General features: G+C 49.9%; 2 protein-coding genes across 2 annotated transcripts in view; one reads left to right on the top strand and one right to left on the bottom strand.

Annotated features, from left to right (window-relative positions):
• The window catches only part of ARHGAP26 (Rho GTPase activating protein 26), a 440,213-nt gene that overhangs the window by 43,645 nt on the left and 370,106 nt on the right, over positions 1–26,462 (top strand). The gene's annotated exons all lie outside the window — the stretch shown is intronic.
• Positions 11,813–13,048, bottom strand: LOC133758562 (inorganic pyrophosphatase 2, mitochondrial-like). The gene is given in 3 exon segments (XM_062189741.1): positions 11,813–12,608; positions 12,610–12,692; positions 12,769–13,048. Coding segments are annotated over 3 exon segments (1,026 nt in total). The 3' UTR covers positions 11,813–11,945.

The raw sequence follows: 26,462 nt of genomic DNA, 5'->3' as shown, positions 1-26,462 counted from the left end.
TGTACCTGGATGGATGGCCGAGTTGTGGGACATTTGACGCAGAGAACTTGGCAAGTTCCAGGAAGTCAGTATTTCCCAAACTTTAGTCACTTCCATCATGATTTCCGGCCACATCATCATAACACACCTATTCTCTTGTTTATCTGACATTTGTCTTTAAGTGGGAGTACTTGTTCTTTTTGAGGGAACATTCTTTGTTTAATAAAGGACTAGTACAATTTGCCTCAAATAGAAAGTAACTAAAAGTTGACATGTAAACGCCAGCATTCATACGCTGCCTAATATGAAGCCATGCACCACAAGGCCGTGCACTTACCATGCTTTGGGATGTTCTGTCGTGGATCATACCCACTCCAGGGTCAGATGGATACATCGACCCCCTTCCCGGACTTGGCATTGAAGTGAATCTCATCATGTAACACCTGTTGGTGTGTGTGAGGCCGCAGAGAGTGTCCAGGAGTCAGCAGGGAGAGGAGTGTTCTTGACTGCTGTGTGCTCTGTTGCTGCCTGGGCTGCCCCATTCCCGTCACCTCTAGACACCATCCCTGGGGTGCCATTGCTCGGTCCTCTGGGCGCAGAGTCCCTGTGTCAGTGCTGCAGAGCAGGAGATGCCAACACCACGCAGTGTGCCGTGGACCACGCGTTCCTGTGCCAGGTGATGTCTGGCCCCGCTGTGTGGCAGGGAGCAGGAGCTGAGAGGGTGGGCTCTGGAGGCTGGCGGCATACCTGTTCCTGATGTGATGCTGATGTTCAGCACATACACAGCATGGTCCTACTGTGTGCCAGCCACGGTTGTGGGCTGTAGGGAGATCGTAGTGAACAAAATGGGGGGAAGCGTGCTTTGCAGAGCTTCTAGTGTGGCCTTGTTCTCACCTTGTGAAGGGGGCAATGATAGGCCCGCCTCCTGTGCTGCTTGTGCCAATGCTGTGAGCTCGTGTATGTGCGGTGGGCTTCACGCGGTGCCTGGCTCACGGCCGTTGCCGAGTAACTGCTCGCTGTTTGCCGATGACACGTGCTCAGCGTTACTCCATGCCTGGAGCCCGTTCTGGGTCATTGCACACTTTGCTTTAACTTCAGCAGAGTCCGCCTGAAGTCTTCCCTGCTTGCTATTTATGTATTTTTAAAAGATTTATTTATGAAAGGCAGAGTTACAGAGAGGCAGAAGCAGAGACAGAGGGAGAAGTCTTCCATCCGCTGGTTCATTCCCCAAATGGCAACAGAGGCTGGAGCTGAGCTGATCTGATCTGAAGCCAGGAGCCAGGAGCCAGGAGTCTCTTCCAAGTCTCCGGGGTGCAGGGACCCCTTCCGGGTCTCCTGGGTGCAGGGGCCCAGGGATTTGGGCCATCCTCCACTGCTGTCCCAGGCCACAGCAGAGAGCTGGATTGGAAGTGGAGTAGCCGGGACTTGAACCAGACTCCATATGGGATGCTGCCACTGCACAATGCCACAACACTAGCCCCTATTTTATTTATTAGCGAGAAAGAGATTCAGAGACATAGAAAAAGATCTTCCATGTGCTGGTTCATTCCCCACATGCCCACGGTTAGCTAGGCCAAACCACGAGCTGGGGACTTCATCCAGGTCTCCCATGTGAGTGGCAGGGCCCCAGCTGCTTGAGCTGTCACTGCTGCCTCCGAGAGTGTGCTGTGGTAGGAAGCTGGGGGTGGGGAGTGGAGCTGGGACTTGAACCCAGGTACACTGATAAGGGGTGTGGTCGTCTCAACTAACATCTTAATGGGTAGGTCAAGTGCTCGCCCCTTTCCATCTTTTTTTTGATTGATTGATTAATTTGAAAATATGAGTGTGAGAGAGTGAGCAAACACTTCAATTTGTTGGTTTACTCACCAGATGGCCACAACGGCCAGGGCTGGGCCAGACTGAAGCCAGGAGGTTCATCCAGTCTCTCCCATGGGTGCAGGGGCCCAAACACTTGGGCCACATTCCACTGCTTTTCCCAGGCCATTAGTGGGGAGCTGGATAGGAAGTCGAGCAGCCAGGACTTGAACCACCCCCGTTTGGATGCTGGCTTTACAGGAGAGGGCTTTACCTGCTGCCCCATGCCGGTCCCTCGTCCCTCTCCATATTTCTTTTCTTCTTCTTCTTCCTTTTTTAAGATTTATTTATTTATTTTAACGGCAGAGTTAGAGAGAGAGAGAGTTCTTCCATCCGCTGGTTCACCCCCCCGTTGGCTGCATCAGACAGAGCTGTGCTGATCTGAAGCCAGGATCCAGGAGCTTCTTCCAGGTCTCCCACTTGGGTGCAAGGGCCAAGGACTTGGGCCATCTTGTACTGCTTAAAATTGTACTGCTTTCCCAGGCCATCGCAGAGAGCTGGATCAGAAGAGGAACAGCTGGGACTCGAACTGGCGCCCATATGGGATGCCAGCACTGCAGGTGGCGGCTTTACCCGCTGTGCCACAGTGCTGGCCCCTCCATATTTCTTAACCCTCAAGTCATTCTTGAAACTCTCAGTCTCTAGGGATCTTTCATGGCTAGCAGCCTCCTCCCCTATTCATGGGACCCTAAAAGCTCCTGGCCAGCCCCTGAAGTAAGCTTGCTCATCCTCTCCCTGCTGTGATGTGTGCACATCCCCCTGGATGATGTTTTTGGGGAAGGGTCTCTTGTGGGCATCTCCCCCCACTTGCCTTCCACTCCCAGGGCCTCTTCCCCATGTCCATGAGGTCCTGTTATTGTGTAAGGCTCTGTAACATGGTTTGTTGCAGGGAAACACCACTGGAGCATGAGTGTTGTAAAACAGAGTAACGCTGCACTCGAGCTCTTTGGAAGGGGTCGACTGCCCCTTAGTTCCAGTCCTTCCACCTTCCCTCCTCCCTGTTTCCCTTCCTTCCTTGATTCAGTTGTTTGTTTGGAAGACAGAGTGACACAGAGAGAGAGAGAGAGAGATCTTCCACCCACTGGTTCACTCTCCATATGGCCGTAATAGCCGGTGCCAGGCCACGCCAAAACCAGGATCTTGGAACTCCTCCTGGGTCTTACTTGTGAGTGCTAGGGGTCCAAGTTCTTGGGCTGTCTTCCTCTTCCTTCCCTGGTGCATTAGCAGGGAGCTGGAACAGAAGTGGAACAGCCTGGACTTGAACCAGCACTTTGACTTGGGATACTGGCTTGCAAGTGGCAGCTTAGCCCACTGCACTACAACAACTGCCCTGATTTCATTCATTTCTAAAAATAAAAATTCTCTCACCTCTATGTTATTGAGGACACGGTCACAGGATTTTGTCCTGGGTCCCCTGTCCCTGTGAGGCCAAGTCACCTTCACTGACTTGAGCCCTTGGGGCCCTTGCCTGCGGGGGCCTGTGTGCCCTGTGGCTGTGTTGCTGGGCTGAGTGCTCCACCGGAGAAGGCTCGTGCCCTGCCTGCAAACAGTGGCAGGGAACCAGGTTGACGGAGCAACTTGGACGGCTCGTGTGTTAGTCTCGCACTGCTGCCATCACGAGGTACTGCAGGCTGGGCCGTTTAAATAATGGAAATGATTTTGGAAGTCAGGTGCAGTTGTTGGCAAGGTGTTTTCTCTCCAGGCCCGTGTTCTTGGCTTTAGACTGCTGCCTTCTCCCTGTGTCTTCATTTGGCCCTTTGTGTGTGCCTGTTCCCCTGCCTCCTTTTCTTGGAAAGTTACCAGTGATACTGGATTAGGGCCCACCTGTATACTAATTTTACCCTAAATACCTTAAAACTATTTCCTTTATATTTTTAAATTGACGCACATACAGAGAGAGAGGTGCTTCAGTGGTTCAATCTCCAGGTGCCTGCGGCAGCCAGGGTTGGGCCAGGCTGCAGCTGGGAGCCTGAACCTCATTGTGGGTCTCAGCTCCCCTCTCTTTCGAGTTAGATTACTGAGTGGCAGCGACCCACGTGCTCAAGCCATCAGCTGCTGCCTCCCCAGGTGCGCATTCTCAGGAAGCTGGATTGGAAGCAGAGGATGTTGGATATGGGATGCCAGCATCCCAAGTGGTGACTTCACTGTGGGGCTTGCATCCCTGCCCCTTAATTACCTTCTGAAAGGCCCCATCTCCAAATACAGTCACTTGGTGAGGTTCTGGGAATTGGGACTTGAGCATATGAGTTTCGGGGGACACATTTTGGCTCACTGTGTTGTGGTTCAGGACTGGAGTGCTGGGTGCACCCAGTGCCTGGGCCTGGGCTTGCACAGCTGGGTCTTTGAGGCAGCTTGCGTCAGGATGGCATGTGTTCTCCGTGGCATCAGTTCCACTTAATAAGGTCTGGCTGGTGGCTTAGGGCAGTTGGCTGATCCTGAAGTGACTGGACTCCACCTAAACTGGGTGGATGTTTTCATCCATAGCAGGTAGGTAAGCTTTGCTCATTGACCCTTCTGCCTTGGCTGCTTCCAGACAACATTTGAGGAGGAGGAGCAGCAATAGCTTTTATTTTGTTTTTATTTATCAATCTGAAAGGTAGAGTTAGAGAGAAAGAGAGAGAGAAAGGGAGAGATCTGCTGATTCAATCCCCAAATGGCCCTGATGCCTGGGGCTGGGCCATGCCAAAGCTGGGATCCCTGAGCTGCATCTGGGTCCCCGACATGCATGGGAAGGCCCAGATACTTGGGCCCATCTTCTGCTACTTTCCCTGGGTGTATCTACAGGGGCCTGGATTGGAAGCAGAGCAGCCAGGATTCAAACTGGTGTTCTCGTACTGGATGCTTGTGTTGTGAGCAGGGGCTTAACCCATTGTACCCCAGCACTGGCACCCTGGGGAAAGACTGGTTGATGCTCAAAGTGTTGGGAAAACCGTGGCTGGAGCTTTCCAGTCGCGTGCAGCTCCCCTCTCCTTCCGGGCAGAGGTACTGTAAACAGCGAGAGCCTAAAGAGGGGCTCGGAGTCTGTTGACTTTGGCTGGGTTGTGGCCCGAGGAGATTCATTGGTTTCCAGTTCCTGTTCTCTCAGGATATTAAGTATCGCAGTGAACTGGAAAACTTCTCTGTTTTAAAATTGGAGGAAGAGTTGGGGTGTGTTGAAGGAGACCCGGGCAGGAAAGGAGCTGACACCAGGAGTTCCAGTGCATTCCTTCAGAGATGATTTTATCTTGGTTGCATTGTCGGTGCTCAGTGGCGCAGATCCTCAGAGCAGCAAGGTGAGGTGCACAGTAGGTGAGATTCCAGAAGCCGTGTGCAGAGAGCCCGTGTGAAAGCAGGGTGGGGTGGTGGTGGGGAAGGGTGCAGGCTGCAGAGGCCCAGAACCTGGCTCTACTGCTCCTAGCCCGTGTGCCCTTCACCCAAGTATTTCACTTCCCTGGGGGTTCAGAGTCCTTGTCTGTGCCCTGGGAATGGTGTTGGTACCAGCCCCACGGCACGTGGTGAGCATCAAAGGACTTTCTATGTGAAGCTTTGTCTGCCAATGCTGACAGTTGCTGGCCTGGGTTCCCCTCGGCTTTCTTGACCAGTGCAGGATGATTGACAGGCTGTTTGCCTAGTTAGCTGGCCAGGCTTCTCCTTCAAGGGTAGAACAACATTGTATTACGTAGGGAATTACATGATTTTAATCAGGTTCCAGCCTTGTTCGTGCTTTTCTGTTCCTAGTTAGGACAATTCACTTTAATCTTTTTTAGAGAACAGCACTCATGCCTTAGGAGGACATTTCTTTCAACTGTGAAAAAAGTATTTTTTATTATGTTTGGTGTGTTGGTATAGATGTTCGGTTAGTTTTATTGTTTTTCTTAAAAAGTAAGCGAATCAGGGCTGGTGTTGTGGTATATCGGATTAAGCCCCTGCCTGCAATGCCAGCATCCTATATGGGCACCCATTCAAGTCCTGGCCACTCCACTTCTGATCCAGCTCCCTGCTGATGTACCTGGAAAAGCAGCAGAAGATGGCCCAACTGCCCCTGTACCCACGTGTGAGACTCGGATGAAGCTCCTGGTTTCGGCCTGGCCCAGCCCTGGTCATTGCAGCCATTTGGAGAGTGAACTATTAGATGGAAGAATTCTCTCTAACTCTGCCTTCCACATAATAAAATAAAATAAACCAAACTGATTGTTGAGGATCATGTATTCTTATTGACTCTGTACATTTGCTGAGATGTCTGATACCTTTTTGTAGCCTTTCCTGTCTTCCTGCATGGTCTCCAGCCACACTGGCTCTCTGCTCTCATTCTACCACAGGGCTTTTGCACAGGCTACCCCTGGAACTGGAGCACTTTTGCCACTTTGCCCTCCTTGCCTCTCATCTTTCAGGCTCATCCCAGCCTCACTTCCTCTGGCCTGCCTTCCTGGACTCCCTGTACTTCCATAAGACTGATTCCTTTCCTTCCATAGCCCAGAGCTGTGCTAGCCATAAACCCTTTCGGGCAGTTTTGATTAAATTATGTGTCTTCATTAGATGGGAAGCCCTTGAAGGTAGGAGCCTGGTTTTTTTTCCGCTCATCATTGTTTGCTGAGCTTGGTAACACCTTGATGTGTGGTAGACATGGGGTAGAAGCATGTTGAATGAGTAAATGGATATCGATTTGGTGAAGAAAGCTGTGTGAGGTATAGTGGAGGTTGCAGACAAAGTCTGGTGGGCTCCTGCCACCCAGGTGCATTGAGGCCCAGTGTGGATGCACGTAGGAAAGCCGAGCTCATAGGAGCCAAGGCCGTGTCCGCACTGGGCCTCAGAGAAGGAGCAGTGAGTCCAAGACACGGGAGTAAAAGGCACAAGAGATGGAGGAACTGTGTGAGCAGAGACTTGGGAAAGTCTGTGTGGCTCAGGGAAGGAGCGTCAGTGTGGTTTGGCTGGTGCCCAGCGGGCGTGCACGGTTAAGAGTAGGTCAGAAGTTGGAGTGTGCCTCGGAGCCGACGAGGCGCTTGGGTGGCTGTGGAGGGAAACCGGGGCTGGAGAGGCCTTGAGCAGAGGCTGTGTGATCTGCACCGTGCTTCTACGTGGCAGTGTCCAGTGTGTTTGCCTGGAGGCAGGGAGACCAGGCAGGGGCGCACGGGCTGTGGGCAGCAGAGGCCTGGGGTAGGAGCCCGAGAGAGTGCTGCCTAGTGAGGAGCGGACGTTGATAGGATTCGGTCACTGGTTAGATTCAGGGGAAGAAAAGCGTGATGAGATTTTGCATCTGGGGCACCTGAGAATTGAGTGATTCTTTTAACTGAAGGGGTATGGAAGGCAGCCAGCGTGGTGCCTGGCAAGTGTGGGAAGCTCGATAAATGTTCTCCTTCCTGTGCCAGCAAGAAGGCACTCAGGTGGGAGGGGAGGAGCCGAGGCTCGGCAGGTGGCTGGAGGAGTAGGAGTGGGGTTGGCAAGGGAAGCAGTGGGAGTCTCCAGCACAGGGCCGGTTGTGTTGGAAATGAGGCAGAGAGGAAGGGTTTGAGTTCAAACAGGAGGGCCCATCTCCCTTTTAAAGGTCAGAGGAAGAAAGGAGAAACAAGTGAGGGAGAGTTGGAGAGACAGGGCAGGGCCCCCGAGAGGGTGGTGCCTTGGCTCCTACACTGTACTGTCCTGTCCTGCTGGTGGGGTGCAGGGGCCTTTGGCCCTTGCGCTGCCTGCCTGCCCCTCAGCCCACCTCCTTGGTTGTTCCCATTCTCAAACCTCAGACGGGATCCCCAGCCCTGGGCGGCTGGCAGTAAGCGCCGCACTCCCCATGGGCAGTGTGGACAGATGGGCACAACCAGAGAGATCACTCAGTGACTTGCTCAGATGAAGATGGCCTCTGTGCTTGTCAAAGTGCACTGTGGGACCCTACTCAAAGACCATGACCAGTGGACACGTCAGCATCGCTTCTGTGGGGGTGTTTGGACTTGTATCATTGCAAAGTTCATGTTCAATATGGTTCTGGATTCCCTAACAACACCCAGGCTGTGTTTGGTGTCGGGCAATCAGAGTTTCAGTTCTAAGTGGTTTGTGAACTGGGACTGGTCAGTTGTCTGCTCTGGGCTTTGGGCTTTAGAGATGAGATGTGAATTACAGGGGAATCGGGATGGCCTCTGGGGTTGGAACTCAGATTCTGCTTTCTCTCCCTTAACTTGTCATGCAGGCCCAACCCCAGGCATGCTGCTTCCCTTCCAGCATTTGTGAGAAGGAAGGGTCTTGGCAGGCTCGGTAAGTTCTGGCTAGCCTGGCAGTGGAGCTTCCCCTTCACCACGGAACCGTGTACCCATTGAAAAGTCACTCCAGTGGAACCTGCTCTCTGGGATCTGGCCTCCAGCCAAGCTCACGGAGCTTTGTTCCGGGCAGCCGCAGCATGGCCAGGTGGCACAACTTCTCCAATCACCTCTGCACACCTTCATTTCCTGGTGCTGTGCCCATGGGTGTGTGCTGGCTGGGGTCAGACCTGGCACAGGAGGCAGGGCTGCTCCTTGCTGCCTGGGGGGTGGGGGTGGGAGGACCCTTTGGAGGCCACGGCGTCCTCTTTCTGGCAGACACTGGTCTGCGTGGCGTTTCTGTGCTGTCCTGCAGGGTCACTTGATAGAGCCAGGAAGAGTGACGGTTCAGGGCCTGGACTGTGGAGTGTGCAGCTGCAGCACATGGCAGTCATTTATGTCCCCTGAATCTCAGTTCCCTCCATGTAACAGGAGGAGCACGGCATGACCGCCTTCAGTGGGCACCCGGGAAGAATCAACGAGGTAGTGAGGCAGCGAGCCTGGTCTCTTTGATGAACGCTCCTGGTTCCTGGTTCAATAGCTGTGAGCTGCGTCTGGCATCGTTTGTCCACCTTCTCCATCATCCGTGATACCCTTGTGTCAGCACCCTCTGACTGCACCCATCAGCTGGAGTCGTTATTAGAACCCTCTCCTGTGATGAGGCTCGTGCCCCACCCTTTCTTGGGGCGTGTCCTGGGAGGGTGCCTGCCCTGGGTGCTGGCTGCCCTCCACGTCCACCTGAATGTGGGAGTCAGGGCTGTGAGTTGGTGCAAGGAGCAGCTGCCTGCCCAAAGCAGCTGAAGCCAAGAGAAGAAATGCGATGCTAGGATGTCCTGTGGAACCTGGGGGCAGGAAGCACAGCTGGCCTGGGACTGGGGCCTGGGAAGCCAGGCCTTTCTCTCCCGGGCTGCTGGTGTCTCTTTCTTGCTTGGCTCCATGTCCCCAGCATGCACACAGTGCAGAAGCAGGCCACCCCAGCCCAGGGCTACAACAGTTGCAGCTGATTTGTTAGCTTGGCTATTTGCTTATCCAGCATCAATTAGCAAACTCCTCTGTACCCTAATTAGAAATTCTCAGAAGAGAAGCAGTTTGGCCTAGCTGGATCAGATGGCCACCTCTGTCCTTATGGGATTGAGACAGGGCTGGGGTTGGCTGGGTGAGTCTTACTGTTGGGGGCAGACAAGTCACGGTAGGGGCATCTGGACAGGTGACTGGCCTCTATACATGCATGTCTCTTGGTCTTCCTTCTTCCAGTAGTCAGCTCTGCCAGGCATGTGCAGACGGAGGCTGTTGGATCTGCTGGAATTTGCCAGAATACACAATTCCCCCCCCTCCCCCCCATCACAAGCTGTGAGTGCCTTGTGAAACCCTCAGGTGGTTGCAGATCTCTGTATTACACACACCAGTGTTACCTGTAGAGGGGTATCACTCACGCACAGGTGATGTGAGAGGTGATTTTACATAGTGCAGTGACAAAATATTCTGTATTGATAATTACATGTTTTGTTTGGAAAACTTATGCCTAAAGATCAGGCCCACAGTTATACAGCTTTTACATATGACATTTACTTTAAATTTTCTTTTAGTAATAAAAAATGAGTTTAAAATTCAGATAGTGTGGATTTGATTTTTTTTTTTTTTTAAAGTGAAGGTAGGCTGTGAGTGCATGAGGCCGGGTGGCACTGACTGGTGCTTGCACCAGTGTCTGATCTGTGAGGCCGGGGAGGACGTCGGGCAGTCTGTGGAGCCCTTGGAATTGTCGGCAGCATTTTATGCTTATTTTCCAGTCTGCCTTTTTTCCTGCAGGCAGGGTGTGGGTCTTCACTTGATCGAAAAAACTGGTGTAGGGGGCAGGCATTGTGGTGCCACAGCGGGTTCAGCTGCCCCACTGGATGCCTGCATCCCATATAAGGGCGCCAGTTTGAGTTCTGGCTGCTCTGCTTTGGATCCAGCTTCCAGCTAGTGCACCTCACAAAGTGGCAGATGGTGGCTCAAGTACTTGTGTTCCTGCTACCCGTGCAGGAGACCTGGATGGAATTCTTGGCTCCTGGCTTTGGCTTAGCCCAACCTCAGCTGTTGGCAGCCACTTGGGGAGTGAACCAGCAGGTGGAAGATCTCTTTCTCTCTCTCTGTCACTCTGCCTTTCAAATAAGTAAATGAATTGTTAAAAAAAAATTATACATTGGAGCTTTATGGGTTTTTCATTTTTAAAATATTTTTTTTTATTTATTTGAAAGGTAGAGTTACAGAGAGGCAGAATCAGAGGGCACAGAGAGAGAGAGAGAGAGAGAGAGAGGTCTTCCATCCTCTGGTTCACTCCCAAAATGGCCACAGCGGCTGGAGCTGGGCCAGTCCGAAGCCAGGAGCCAGAAGCTTCTTCTGGGTCTCCCACGCTGGTGCAGGGGCCTAAGGACTTGGGCCATCTTCTGCTGCTTTCCCAGGCCATAGCAGAGAGCTGGATTGGAAGTGGAGCAGCCAGGACTCTAACCAGCACCTGTATGGGATGCTGGCACTGCAGGTGGCAGCTTTGCCTGCCATGCCACAGTGCTGGCCCAGCTTTATGGGATTTTATTTGCATGTTCATAAAGGCTGTGATAATAAAAACATAATAATACAACTTAAAAAATTAAAATTATTGGGGCTGGCACTGTGGCACAGCAGGTTAAAGCCCCAGCCTGCAGTGGCAGCATCCCATGTGGGCGCTGATTCAAGTCCTGGCTGACCCAGTTCCCATCCAGCTTCCTAATAATGAACCTGGGAAAGCAGCGGAGCATGGCCTGAGTTCTTGGGCCTCTGCACCAACGTGAGCGATCTCGAAGAAGCTCCAAGTTCTGGCTTCAGATTGGCTCAGCTCCAGTCATTGCAGCCATTTGGGGAGTGAACCAGCAGATGGAGGACCTTTCTCTTTCTCTGTAACTATTTCATATAAATAAATTAAATCTTTAAAACATTAAAATTATTTATTTATTTAAAGGCAGAGAGGGAGGCTAGTGTTGTGGTATAGCGAGTAAAGTCGCTGTTTATGATGCTAGCATCCCATAGGGCACCAGTTTGTGTCCTGGCTGCTCCACTTCTGGTCTAGCTTTCTGCTAACAGCCTGGGAAAAAGCAGCAGAAGATGGCTCCAGTGTTTCGGCCCCTGCACTCCAGATATGGGGAGTGAGTGGATGGAAGATCTCTATTTCTCCTTCCCTCTCCGTAATTCTGATTTTTCAAATAAACAAAATCTTGAGAAAGAGAAAAAGAGAGAGAGAGAGAGAGAGAGAGAGAGAGAGAATGAGAATGTGAATCAATTCTGTATCCATTTGTTAATTCTCTGAATTCCTGCAACAGCTGAGGCTGGGTCAGGCTGCAGCAGAGAGCTCAGAACTCACTCTGGGTCTGTCACGTGGTTGGCATGAACCCCAGTCCTGTGGCCATCACTGCTTTTTCTCAGGCAGATGGAATTGCAAGTGGGGCTGGGACTTGAATCCTGGCACTGTGATGGGGAATGTGGGCGTCGTAGCAGCTTCTTCGGGGTCCTCATCTTGAAGAATCTTAATTGTGTTACTGTGGACCAGAGGAAGAGATGGTGAATTGCCCGCCCATGGGCCAGAGTGGTCAAGTGGACGCACCCCTCCACCTCCACCACCAACTGCTTTGGTGTTGGCAGGTGTCATTGGCAGGCTTCCTAAGGAAGAACTTTTTTTTTTCTTTTCAAAAATTTCAATGTTTATTTACATATTGCATATCTTAAAAAGTTTGGGGAAAAAAAGATTCAACAGGAAGTCAGCAAATACTTATAGCACTTAAGGAAAAGGAGTCTTGGGAGTCCCCAGAGATGGAAATCTTGATGGCAGAAATTCAAAGGAATCAATCACTTGCCGAGGAAGTGCCATATTTGCTCTTCTTCATTATTTTCATTGTTCTGTGAAGATGAAAATTTCGATTCAACGAATGATCTTGCTTCTTCTTGAGTGCAAAGGAAAGGGCTATCACACACCTGCACGTTTGTGCAATTTATTGCCCCTCCATTGCATTTCTTCATGAGCAATGCTTTCCAGTGATCATGGGTAGATTTAATAACTTCAAGAGCAAAAGCCTTGGTTCTGAATTCTCCATTAAAAGCAAACTGGTTTTCTGGTTTTCCATCTGGTACTTTATAAAACTTAAACCAGTTAAGAGTAGCTTCCAGGTAGCCAGGTTTGAACTTCTTAACATCATCAATATCATCAAACTTTGAGGCTTCAGGATCATTAGCATTGATAGCAATTAATTTCCAATCCGTTTCACCCTCATCAATCAGAGCCAAAATTCCAAGAATCTTCACGTGAACAACCTCTCCACGAGTAAGAACCTTTGAGCCTATTTCACAAACATCAGTAGGATCATTATCTCCACAGCAGTTTGTGCTCTCATCTGTTTGATGGGGATCTTCCCAAGTCTGAGGGAGAGCACCGTAATTCCATATATAACCCTTGTGAGGGAAGATATTTGCCACATAGCGCAGCTTGCCATGCTTTCCATCTTGTTTAATGGGAATTCAATGGCTCCTTGGTGGCAATCTCCATTTTAGCATTTGTCCACCGAGGTACTTCTACAACCATGTTAAACAAATTCTCATGTAAGCATTCCGTCTCAGTTTCCCATTCTGAAAATCTGTCACTCACCACACAAGGCCATTAGGAAGATCAACTCATATTCATCATTTCGCGCTTTCTTTGTGGGAATGCCATTTTCCTCTTTAGACTCCACTTCCAGAGGAATATCATGAAAGGGGGAAATGTAGTGGCCAGCTACGTCCTTGAAGGAGAGGCGGTAGTCCTCCGAGTGGGGCTGGCCGCGCTCCTCCGTGCGGTACAGGGCCTTGGCGCGCAGCGGCCCGCTCTTTGCCCTCGCTCCCACCGGCGGGTGGGCGGCGACGGGGGCGCCCGCACGCCACCCTCGGCCCGTGCGCAGCAGCTCCAGCAGCGCGCGCATGCGCGTAGACCTTCCTAAGGAAGAACTTTTTAGCCTGGGATCTGTGGACTGCCCCACAGAGTTGAGAGGTTCCTTCTGTGGCCCATGGTAGAGTTTTGAAATTGGGCGAAGGTGTGCAGGTATGTTTTTCTGAGTGACAGAGTCCGTGACTTGCGCTGGCTGTACTCTGGGAGCTGCCCATAAGCCTGAGCCAGTGCCGCGTTGTGTGGGGCTGTGTGGTCTAGGCCCTTGCTTCTCAGAGTGTGGTCTGTGGAGCAGCAGCACCACCCTCACCTGAGAATTTGTTGGATGTATAGAAATGCAATGTGCCACCTACAGAACTAGAATTGGCATTTTTACAGGAAACCGAATGGTTTTTAACAACTTTGAAATGGGAGTAGCAGTTGGTGTGGGTAACCCTCCCCATCTGGAGAGTCCATTTCCAGTGCAACTCTGTATTGGGAGGAATTCGGGTGAAGAAAAGTCATATTTCCATATAGCCTGGTTGAGCAGAGATGTGTAATGTTTTTCATCTTTGTCTTTTGGAGCTCAGCTGATCATACATTGAGTCAGATCTAGATAAAGGGATTTTTGACCTACATTGGTTAATTGACATGTGCTGTCGGCGGGCCATAAAGGGACATCTGACCCAACCCTTGGAGGGAAATGGGAAGTTGGAGGTGATAACTATTGGTCTGTTGACCAAACTGCATTCCCTATAAAGCATTCCATGCAGAATGCCATTGTGGACTTTAAGGCAATGACTGCATTGACTTCTCTGCCTGTTGTGGCTATCCTGGAGAGACCTTTGCTGGCTCTTTTTTTTTTTTTTTTCCTCTTCTTACCTTTTACCCAGTGTTGGCTTGTTTTTCATCTTTCCGTCTCACCCACTTTTTGATGAATTGTCAACAGTGGGGCAGTTGAGCCTGATATTTGCCCAGAGTTGCTTGGTGACTCATTGTGAACTAATGCAGCCCGCTGGGTCTCCTTGCCTCTTCAGTGTTGTGGTAGTGTGCTTTCTGCTCACATACTTGCTGGGCTCTGCTCACCTGTGAAGGGGAAGGCTGTCTCAACTTCAGTGGGTACTGATCGGGCAGCTCCTTGTGGAACTTCAGCCCTCTGTTGAACATTAACTCTCAGTGCGCATGTTGGTGAAAATCTATGGGGTTGAATCCCAGTATAATTTCTGCGTGAGCACAGATGTCATATGGCACCTGGTGTATGTTTTATTAGACTCATGTCACAGGGAAAGCCCTTTCTCTTGCATCAGTGCCATTTTGTGGTGTGTGCTCAGTGTTGGTCCTCACGTGGAGCCTTGGCTACTGTGTTGGTTCCGTGGCCATCTCTCCGCCAAACTGCAGGTGTTGAAGTCTGAGCCCCACGTTGTGCTCTGTTGTATGCTTTGTCTCTAGTGTGGTACCTGGTGCATGGGTGGGACCGGTCACTACATATTTGCCAGATGAGTGGCTTAACCATCTAGAGATCTGTGCTGTTGACCCCCGAGCCCTCATTTATTGAAAAATTTTAAAAATGATTTATTTATTTGAAAGGCAGAGATAGAGGGAGGGGGGAAGGAGAGGGACAGAGAGAGTGTGAGAAGGATATTTCACATGTGGTTTACTGTGCAAATGCCTACAACAACCAGGGCTGGGCCAGGCCAAAATGAGGAGCCTGGAACTTCATTTGGGTCTCCTATGTGGGTGGCAGGGACCCAAGCACTCAGGCCATTGTCTGTTGCTTTCCCTTGCCGTTAGCAGGGAGCTGGATCAGAAGGGGAGCAGTAGCCAGAACTCGGATATGGCCATATCTTAAGCAGCAGTGACCTAATCCACTGCACCACAATGCCTGCCCCTTGAATGTTGATAGTAGTAGCTGTTGTTTATGGAGTGTCTGCTTTTTTTCAGTCTTTTTATTTTCTCAACTTTAAAAAAATATTTATTTATTTATTTATTTATTTATTTTAAAGGCAGAGTTACAGAGAGGCAGTTAGGCAGACGGGGAGAGAGAGAGAGAGAGGTCTTCCATACTCTGGTTCACTCTCCAAATGGCTGCAATGGCCAGAACTGTGCCGATCCGAAGCCAGGAGCCAGGAGCTTCTTCCAGGTCTCCCATGCAGGTGCAGGAGCCCAAGGACTTGGGCCATTTTCTGCTTTCCCAGGCCATAGCAGAGAGATAGATCAGAAGTGGAGCAGCTGGGACTCACACTGGTGCCCATATGGGATTCCAGCACCACAGACAGTGGCTTTACCCGCCGCGCCACAGCGCCGGCCCTGGAGAGCTCCGCTTTTTAATTCCCTCAACAACTTTGGGATGCAGGTGGTATGGTATTCTGATTTTACAACTGAGGAAATTTGGCTTGGCCCGCATCTTTCAGCTGGTGAGAGCGGAGCCGGGGATCTGACCCCTGGCCACCTGACCTTGAAGCTTGTGCTAGATACGTGAGTCTTCAGTTATCTTCAGGGAAGTGTTCTGTCCTTTGGCTTGTGTGTGGCTCCTTCAAGAGCAACAGATGCAGATACAAAATGCTGGCTGCCCCAGCGCCTAGGATAGGTCAGTGTTCAGGACATGGCTCCTTCTGGGTGGTGAGCAGAAGTGGAGCCATAGACGGCTGAGCACACTCCAGTTCTGCCATTCTACCCTAAAGCCTGCCTGTGAGAACTCTCACCTTAAACACCACTCTCTCTCTTTTTGGAACAAATTGTGTCACCCTGCTATAATCTAGTGTTCGTGGCAAACTAATCTCAAAGTACTGGTCACAAACAAGTATTGAGAGAAAAAAAAAAATCCTGTGCCCCTCCTTAAGACATAAAGCTGACAGTATGGTTTGAAACTTTTTAAAATTACCCTGCAAATCCATGCTCTGCTGTCTTACTGTCATTGCACGTCAGAGCGTGCGTATTAAGCTTTTGACAGCAATCTTTGCTGGTGACAGCCGGAAGCTCACTGGTGGTTATGTAAAGACAGCCGTTCTTAGGTTGCTTCCCTCCACCACTGCTTTGGGCAAAATGATTTGTTCTCTCGTAAGATCTGTCGTGACATAGTCTTTGTTAAAATGGGCTTCTTCTTTGTACTCCCTAAAGGGTCTTTTCATTTAGTGGCTTCCAGGTAAATGGCAAAGCCATGGTTGGAGATGGTGAGTAGTTTGCAGACCATTTTGCTGATTTTTCTGCAGTCCTGGGCTGGGTGTGGCTCATGTATATTTTGGGATAAATTCCACAATTAGTTTCACATCACATTTTTTTGCTTGTTCATGGAACCCTGGATGAAATTTTTTAAAGTGTTTTCATGTACGTTGGCTGTACTTCCCTTTCTCTCCCTCTGTCATACAGCTGGGTCCTAGAATGTTCCTACAATCTAGGTTTCTGAGAATAAGTGCTGCCTGTTTGTTAGTCCTGTGTTCTGCAGAATGGGGGTGTTAAACCTGTCCCCATGGGGTGGGCATTGGGTGCAGAGGTTAAGACACTGCTTGCAATACCTGAGTCCCTTAAGAGAGCCTAGGATCGAGTCCCACCTCTGCTTCCAATCTAACTTCCTACTAATGTGCTTGGGAGACAGCAGATGATGGCACAAGTACTTGGGTCCTTGTCACCCATGTAGGAGATCTGGATTGAGTTCTGGGATCCTGGCTTTGGCCTGGCCCAACCTCCAGCTGTTGCTGGCCATTTGAGGAGCGAACCAGCAGGTGGGAAATCTCTGTGTCTGTCTCTCTGCCTTTCAGTCAAAACAAAAGTGAAACAGCTCCCCAGGGAGCCAAGCCTGGAGGCAGAGGCGTAGTTCCAGAAGGTCGTCCCTTGGTAAACACCTCACCTGGATTCTGTGGCAGGACAGAGCTGGAAGAGGGGGGGGCCCCAGGCCCTGGTACTTGTGGGCTCAGCTGATGTCCTGCAGGGCTGCAGCCCTAGCAGCAGCAGCTGTGTACGTTCCAGAGTGGGGTGGCCTGGCAGGAGAGCCAGACAGGTGATTTGTTAAATTATTACCCGTGTACAGCTTCTGGCCTCCAGTGCCAGGCAGTGCAGAGCTCTGCAGGATTAGAAGGAGGCTGATTACATGGCCAGCAGAGGTGGGAGAGGAGCGTGCTGGCTGCTGCCGCGCGGAGCTGTCCAGACACCCCCAGAGAGCGGGTCCCCTGGCCGTGACTCTGCCAGAGCTCAGAGCACAGCAGGAAGGGGAGAGTCGAGCAGTTGCGTTGACTGGGAAGCTTTATTAGTGGGACAGGGCACAGAGAGTGCCGCAGGAGGTCCCCGGCTTTCAGCAAACATGTCCAGGAATGATTTTGCAAGAGAAGGGGGGGGGGATCTGGCACATGTCAGATATTTATGGAGGGTCGTCTGCCCTCTGCACCTCCAGACAGAGAAGGGAGAAAGCACCTCTTACTGAGATAACTGGTGGGACCAGGCTGGCGACACTTTTCATTTGTTTCTCACCACCGGGGTTTCCTCCATGTGGGGTCTGTGTGTGCTGACTTCCCTACAGCAGAGCAAGAGGCCCCGGCCGTCCTCTCCAAGCTTGGGAGGTGAGCTCTGCGAAGTACTCAGGTTCACAGTGAGGAATATCGTTCTGTGGCTCTGTGACCCTGGGGGTGATCCCTGGGCCTCCTTGGCAGGATGCTGTCAGGATTGAAGTCAGTTCTCACAAGTGTATAGCCCACAGCACTTGCTCTTAGTAACAGTCATTCCATCCTTCTGCTGCTGCAACTGGACTTGTTACTGGGCAGGAATGGGGGTTCTCAGGAGGTGCCCCGGTGGGACAGAGGGAGGCACAGGATATCTCAGTGCCCTTCCTGCTCCTGGGGGTGGGGGTTTGGAGACTGAGGGTGAGGAGCCTCCTCCCGCATTGCCTGCCCAGCCCAGGAGGAGACCTCTGGGTCAGTGGCCTGTCCCTATAGACTGCCTGGGTGTCACAGCTCTGCCCAGCAGCCATAAGTTCCTCTGATTTAATTTCTTCCTTGCCCACAGGCACCTCAAGTTCAGAGTGATTATTTTTCTATTGTAATTCCTTAACAGGATGACAAATTGTCAAATTCCTTCTGGGACATTCAGGACATTTTTTTTTCTTTTCTTCTTCTTTTTTTAAAGGCTAAATTGGCAATATTGACTGAAGTATAGGCAGGAAATATTACAAGATACTTCTGAAAAAGGGCTGTCTGTCCTGCAGGTTCCAGATCAGAGAAGGAAAATCTTTCAGTGTCCTTGATGCAATAGTGCTCAGAACCCAGTGTTAAAATCTGCTTGTGACAGTGTTGCTTCTCCTGCTGCTCTCTTGTTCTCTGTCTTACCGACATTACCAAAAAGCCTGAGCACAACCAAAGCATTCAGGGTTAGCACCCCCCCCCCCCAAGAGGGAATCTCCTAGATCCAAGTTTTTTAACACCTGTATACAACTTCAACCAGAACAACCCCTGGTATAGCCTGGAACTTGTGGAATTCTGCACACCATGCTCATGGATATTTAGTTTCTGATGGCTCAGGAGAGATGAGGAGGAGGCAAATGGAGTTTGTTATTGATTTGTTACTTCACTTAGGAAAATTAGATCATTTTTCTAGCTTACAGGGTACTGACGATCAGTGAAGACATTGTTGAGTTTGGAGATAGAGGAAGGGGATATGGTGTTTGCTTAAATTGTGTTTTGTGTATTTAATAGGCATATGGGCTGATACTCCTTTGTCCATTGTCACCAGGGACTAGGCGCTGCTCCTAGGTGAGATGCACAGGTAACCATGTGAGGCACACATCCAGGCCCTCCAGGAGGCACTTTACAAAATAAACTCATTTAATCCTCGCCACAGTTCCATGGTGTAGGAATTGTCATGTACGTCTTGAAGAGCAGGATGCTGGTTTAGAGAGAGTAAAGTTTTCAAAGCCAGGCAGTTTTGTACATTCCCTCGACTAGCCATTTATTGAATTTCCTGTGTGCCAGGCACCAGGGTGATGCCGGGGATAGAAGCCGAACAGGGGTTGTCAGTGGAATAGTCGAGATTCCTCCAAATATTGCCTGGCTCAGAGGCACATGAGCTGTCACCACACCATCTTCTTTCTCTTAGCGTTTGAGCAGTGGAAGGGATGGGGCTGTCTTGAGGCCCAGGAGGAGCAGCAGCTCCCCTGGGTCCTACCCCTCACTGGGCGTGGTGTAGCTCCCAGCCATCTGTGCCTGTTGCCCCCCAAGCCCCTCTGTCTCTTACTGTTTCAAGTGTCAAGTCTTGAAAAATCTGAAGTCCCCGCTCAGAACCTGGCTTAAATGTTAGGCATTTTGCTGCTTTTGAACCCAGAGGATGCTTAAGCAGAAGCCAACTTTTTCTTGATGGCTCGAAGCTCGTCATTATGTGCTGTGTTGCTGTAGCCTATAACTTTGAGTCTGCACCTGCTGCTCTGCATTTTCTTCCCTCTGTGTGTTAGTTGTCACATCACCTGTGGTCACTGAGCTTGTCACTAAGTGCCTCTCACTTTGGGTTGGCTGTTTCTAATCTGCTGCAAAGGAAGAAACCGAGCTTCTGGGTTTTTCATCCTCTTTTCTGCCATCAGAAGAGCAGGAAGTTGCTGGCTGAGACCTGAGGAATGAGAGGCAGTGATATGTGACAGTCGTCGCCTCGGGAGCTGGCCTCGGTGGTTGGTTGTGCTATGGTCCTGTGTCCTGTAGTTGTGGTCTGGTTATAGCTCTAGCCTCTCTTGGAAGGATTGAGGGCCCAGGTACTGGAGCCCGATGAACATGGGCTCAGATCCAGGCTCCACAGCATAGTAATTTGGGATCTGAGTCAACTTAGCGTCTCTAAGCTGAAGGTCACTTACTTTGGCACAGAAGGTCTTGCAGATGCGACACGCCTCGTTGTTCATGGCAGTAGGAGCATTTGTGGTGGGAGTGGAGGAGGTGGGTGGCATGGCCAGTGATGGGCTTCAGGGAACCACAAGGAGTCTGGGTGAAGAGCCTGGGCTTTAGGGCCAGGGGGACTCACAGTTAGGTCCTCTGTGCATTCACCAGGGTAGATACAACGAGGAGGTCAGTAGCATGGGTCCTTGAGTGAATGTGGCTGTTCCTGCCTCTGCCTTGGGTGACCCAAGTCTAGAGGCAGCTTCAAGTTTCTCATCTCCAATACAAAAATAATAATAAGGGCAGGCACGTGTTGTGGTGGGTAAGATGCTGCTTCAGATGGCCGCCTTCCATATCACAGTGCCTGGCCCAAGTACTTGGGTCCCTGCCACCCACATGGGAGACTCAAATTGAGTTCCAGGCTCCCAGCTTTGCCTGGCCTGGCTCCTGTTATTGCTGTGGGAATTTGGATGGCGAATCAGCAGATAGATCTTTGTCTTTCTTTCCATGTCTGTCTGTCTGTCTCTGTCTGTCTCTCTGTTTCTCTGCCTTTCAAGTAAAATGGAAATGAGTCAATAGAAATTTTAACAAAGAAATAGCAGCTACCTCTCAGGACTGTTTGGGATGGGGTGTTGGCTTGGTGAATATATGCTAGATCTTCAGAAATTCATGGGAAAGGCATATTATGAAAAAACTACATGGATTTCAGACTTTTTGTGCCAAAATCAACTTTTAAAATATTCTACTTTTCCATAAACTTAAAAAAATCCTTTAATTTTATTTGAGAGTGTGATACATACCACATACATGCATATGTGTGTACAGCCATGCACACACACACACACAAAATACACAGGTGGACAGAGGGCTTCTAAATGCTATTCACTCCACAAATGCCTTGGAGCTAGGAACTCAATTCAGGTCCCTTACATGAGTGGTAGGGAGCCACCTACTTCAACCATCACCTCCTGCCTCCCAGGAATAGCAGGTAGATGGTATTGGTAATGGATCTGGGACTCGATCCCGTGGTCTGACAGAAGATACAGCTATCCCAGCTGGACTCTTGACCACTGCTCTAAATGCCCACCCCTGTGGGAACTCTTCTGAAGTCAGTTTGTGCACAGTGCTTCAAACAGTGCCTTTCACTTTTCTTATCTACCAAGGACTGGAACGGGGCTAGTAGCTGGTTTATTCTGGGATCGTGTGTACATCCTACTGTGAGATAATAGATGCTTTGCTCAGTGAGGTTCCTTGCACCAGGTTTCCTCCTCAGGGAGGAACTGTCCCCTGTTGGGTCTCAGCCTGGACCTCACCAGGAGCCCCTGGCAATGACACAGGAGACCAGCCATCTCTTTAAAACTGGAAGTTATGTCTTTTTTGATTTCTCCATCCTTTGTTAGAGAGGAGATGTGGAGCTGTTCTGTCCCTGCCCTCTGTACTCTTCCACTTTCATGCATTTAATTTTTCTTCTCTTGTCATAGCCTTTCTTGGTGGGTTTAGAGCATCTGCACCATAAAATGAGTCATTATGAATTAAGATTACTTCATTTTCTTTTTGTTTCTTTTAAGGCCACCACGTAGGTGGTAAATGAGCATCCTTCCTGGTGTTTCTAAAATGGTTGAGAAAATGAAAATAAAAAGGAAAAACATAGAGAAGGAAATTAACAAATATTTGTTCTTCTTTTTCCTAAAGACCTTTGTCTTCACACAGCTTTGCTTTTTCCCCTAATAATTAATTGCAACTCAAATAATATATGTCTTGGTTTAAGGTCAGAAGCCATGTGATTGACAGTTTTAAGAATGAGGGTAGTCTGGTTCTGCAAAGGCGTATCATGTGAGGGATTGCCTCTATATTTTGGAGATTGGCAGCTCCCCTGGCACTCTCAGGGAGAGCTGCCACCTGTTTTTGTGTGGTGATGCCCAAATCTGGTCTTTGTCTCTTCCAACAAGACTTGCAGCCATGAGCTCTGTGATTCAAGCATCATGGCCCTCTCATCCCCCCCGCCAACCTGACTCGTCCTGAGCCCAGACCAGCGATAACCACCACATATGTTTTACTTAGTTCAGCCTTGCTGTGTGCTCGTGATCGCCCCCTGTTGGTGCGTTACTGGAAGTTGGCCTCTGTGTTTCAGAAGGAAGGCAGCTTTGATTACATAGGTTAGTAAGTGCTCGTTAGAGATGTGCTTCTGTTGAGTCAGGGAAAGGCTGGTGGTGATAGCAAGGGGAGGCAGCTTTGAGGTTCCTGTAACCTTTCTGTCCTCTACACTTTTTTTTTGTAAAAAAGGTTCATTTATTTATTTGAAAATCAGAATTATAGAGAGAGGTGGAGACACAGAGAGAGAGAGAGATCTTCCATCTGCTGATTTACTCTCCAGATGGCTGCAGCATCCAGAGCTGGGCCAGGCTGAAGCCACAAGCCAGGAGCTTCATCCAGATCTCCCACACGGGTGCAGGAGCCCAAGCACTTGGGCCATCTTCTGCTGCTTTCCCAGGCAGATTAGTAGGGAATTGTATCGGAAGTGGGTCAGCTGGTACTTGAACCAGCTACCATATGGGTTGCTGGCACTGCAGATGGCAGTTTAACTTGCCATGCCACAGTGCTGGTCCTCTTCTACAGTTCTGAAGTTGAAAGTGGGTGGAAGAGACAGGGTCAGCGTGGTAGCTTAGTAAGGTTAAGCCACCATCTGCAATGCCGGTATCCCACATGTGTTCAGGTTTGAGTCTGGGCTGCTCCACTTCCAATCCAGCTCCCTGCTACTCTGCCTAAGAAAGCAGTGGAAGATGGCTCAAGTGCTTGGGCCCCTGAACTCACATTGAAGACCTGCAGAGAGTTCCTGGCTCCTGACTTTGGCCTGGCCCAGTGCTGGCCATTGTGGCCATTAGGGGAGTAAGCCAGCAGATGGAAAATCTTTCTCTCTTTCTCTCTCTCTACGTCCCCCCCAGATCGCATCTCTCCATGCCCCTGTAACTCTGCCTTTCAAATAAATTTAAAAAAAAAATATATATATATATATATATTTTTTTTTTTTAAAGAGAAAACTGTGTGGAAGAGAGCAAACAGGCTGCAGGTGTTCTCCTTGCTGCAAAGAACCTGACCAGGGTGACTGTCCTGAGTCACACCTGCTCTTCCAGCAGAATTTCTGATAGTGCCCTTTCCCTCAAAACTGCCTTGGCTTGGCTATGCTCACCCTAGGTATGGCTCACACAGGTTTGAAAACTTTGTTAGCAGAAATGAATGTTAGCCTCTGGTGGCTTTTCCCCCTGAGTCGTTCATGGTGAAAGTGAGGTTATTTCCTCCTTCGTCTAAATTGGCAGAAAAGGAAGATTCTGGGAATGATTGTACTTCCCCCTCCACCTGGGAAAGCAGTGGAGGATGAGCCAAGTGTTTGGGCCCCTGCACCCAGGTGGGAGACCTAGGTGAAGCTCCTGGTTCTTGGCTTCAGCCTGGCCCAGTCCCAGCTTTTGGGACCATTTAGGGAGTGAACCAGCAGATAGAAGGTCTCTGTGTCTCTGCCTCTCCTTCTCTATAGCTTTGCCTTTCAAATAAATAAATAGATCTTCAAAAACAAAACAGTCTCTCCCTCTCTCTCTGTTTTGAAATAAATATGTCTGTAAACAATATTGAGCAAAATACCAAAACCCTTCCAAGCTAATTTGCTAAAATCAGGTGCGACAATCAGAGAAAGGGGTGGGACCTGAAGGAGATAAATGATGGACTTATTCAGCGTCACCTGGACAAGTGGGTGATGGTTAATCCGGCAGGGGTGCCCCAGTGCATCTGGCCGTTTCCTCTGCCACCTGCTGTCCGCCATATTAGCCTGGTGTTTGCAGTTCTTGGATCTGGTAGGTTTTATTCCTGTCACACTGGGACTGAGCTGATTGGGGTCACGATTCTTTGTTTGCAGTGTGTGCATCTGGGAAGCAGCAGAGACGAGATTCAAGCTCAAGTCTTAGACCATTGTTACTCTGGGGAGGGATCCGTGGTGGGTGGCGTTGACTTGAGAATGATAAGAAGGGGCAGTTGGTATGAGGAAATACTGGTCCGGGATGAACCCATTTAGGCCTGTCTGTTAAGTCATTTCCCTAGAATGTTGGCTGAGACTTGGGAACACAGCACGTGGGGCTGTTATTCATGTTCAATAAATGTCAGATGGCATCCACAGATTTATGAGTTTGTAAATCCAAAGAAACTGCTGTTATTAGGATTTCTTGCAAGCCCAGAATTGTTAGCATTTTTTGAACAGTTCTAATAAAATAGCTCATTACTATCAAATATGGTTTAAATATCTGGCTGAGCAAAGTAGGATGATTTATGTATCTTTTAGTCAGTGCCATTGATGGCAGCTGTGACCCTGATGAAAAATTATTCTGTGGCGATAATGAGTTGTCCTCGTGGGTGGGAGAGGGAAAGGGAAGTGAAGGATTTCTAAAACCCGGGTCTTTGTCACTTGAGTTTAATTTCCACAGGTGTAGGGTGTTTCCATAGCAGTCATTCTGTTTTGCCATCACTGTGATGACCCCTGAGTGAAGACGTGACCTTTTAAATGAATGATCTGGTGAACTCAGACTCTTTCATTAATATACTTGTGCAGGTGGTTAAAAAATAACCAAAATAACCACCTTCAAAAAAACGTAGTTGGTGATAGCCGCTTACATGGAGGCTCACTGAGCACACTGGCCTGGTTTTCTGTTTCTCTCCCAAGCAATTCATGCCGGAGACAGACAGAACACGCGCCCCTGAGAGCCCCCAGTCTCCCTGTTTGGCTTCAGAAGCTCTTTGGCCACTGTGATTAGCGCCCCGGCCAGGCCGCCTCGCGTTCCACCCCTCTCAGTGTGTATCATTTCCCTGCGTAGCAGTTTCCACCTAGTGCCTGCTCTCAGATCTCCATAGCTACATCACAGTATGAGAGGTTTGTTTTTCAGACAGGCAAGCATGACCTTCTAGATACACTCCTTCCATTATTAAGTTATAGGCATAATACCAGTGATCACAGCACCTGCCTCTTTAGAGCTGTTAAAGCTGATAATCCTTGTAAAATGTCTGTCACCGTGCCTGGCACATGCAGAGGCACTCGGGCCTGCGAGTGTCTCTGTGTCTCTACCTTCCTGTGGCTCCCTGCTTTGCTATCTGCACCCTGTTGAAACTGCCGTATTGAGGGTTCCAGTGGTGATGTAGGAGCCGGACTCGAATGTTCCCTGCTCAGCCCTTTGCTGTCTGTGTGCCTTGTGCTGGTCCTGAACGCTGTGTCCTGGACACAGCTTTTCCTGGCTTTCCTGGCAGTGCATGGTCCTGATTTTCCACCTGCCCCTCTGCCTTGTCTCCTTTCCTGTGCTCTTTGCCCCTCTGTATGACACAGAGCTCATTTATGTTTCTCCGCTCTCTTCCTTCTGTGGATGGCATGCACGCGTCCAGCTCTGGCCCGACTTCTCCCCCAGGGTCTCGTGCACCCATTTCCCACTACCTGCCTGGCGTTTCTGCTGCGTGAGTCTTGGCAGCTCAGATTCAGCGTGTCTTGAATGCAAAGCACACTCCCCTCCTGCAAAGTGTATCCTCCTTCTCGTCCTCCTTACATCCCTGAGTCTTGGGAGGGTGCAGCCTTTTTCTCACCACCGCCTCCCTTTCAGTTAGCACTCTCTCTCTGCTGCTTTTCCCTCTCTCTTTTTCTCACGATCGAGTGGGGGGCAGTTGCCCATGGACTGAACTTTAGTGGGTACCCCCTCGCATCTCCTCTTTCCTGTCTCCTTCTACTACTTGCACCCCAGCTGTTTGTGCTGCCAGTGCCCACACAGCCACTCGGCTGACTCCGCAGTGGCTTTTAACTGTCCTTCTCACCTCCTGTGTTTCTCCATCTGGATCCAGCTTGGCTGCTTCCTCATTAAGCCTCCTACAGCACAGGGTTGGGCATATCACATGCACATCCGAAACCTTCCTTGGTTCCCTGTGGTCCTTTAAATTATGAAGATGTGGTGAAACTTAGCACCTGTCTTTTGGTGGACCCCACTGCGTGGCCCCACAGAATGAAGTTTTTCATCATTGTGGTCACTGTTCACAGGTAACAGTCTATGTTTAGTGCCGACATAGGGTCCGCTAGTGAGGCGATGTGTTGTCGGTTTTCATGTAATGAATGCTGGGGACTTGACTGTATCCCCTCTGACATCCAGTATGACTGTTTGAGATGGGGCTGTGGTCAGATGGTGCCATAAGGATGAAGCTCTGATATGGCAGGATTAATATCCTTAGGCAAAGAGATGCCCAGGAGCCAGTGTTGTGACGTGGTGGGTAAAACTGCCACCTGCCCCACTGGCATCCCATGTGAGCGGCAGTTCAGGTCCTGTGCCAGGGAAAGCAGTGGAAGATGGCCCAGGTGCTTGGGCCCCTGCACCCATGCTGGAGACCCAGATGAAACTTCGGACTGTGGCCTGGCTCAGCACTGGCCATTGCAACCTTTCGGGAAATGAACCAGAGGATGAAAGATCTCTGTTGCTGTTTCTATCCCTGTTTCTCTCTCTTTGTCTCTGCTTCTCTCTCTGTGATTCTGTCTTTCAAATAAATACATCTTAACTAAATAAAAAAAAAGATGCTATGCTCCCTTTCGTTCTCTCTGTGCACACACAGAGAGATTGCAGGAGCGCA

Source organism: Lepus europaeus, chromosome 4 (assembly GCF_033115175.1).
Source record: "Lepus europaeus isolate LE1 chromosome 4, mLepTim1.pri, whole genome shotgun sequence".
Lineage (NCBI taxonomy): Eukaryota > Metazoa > Chordata > Mammalia > Lagomorpha > Leporidae > Lepus > Lepus europaeus.
This window is presented reverse-complemented; position numbering and strand designations above follow the sequence as displayed.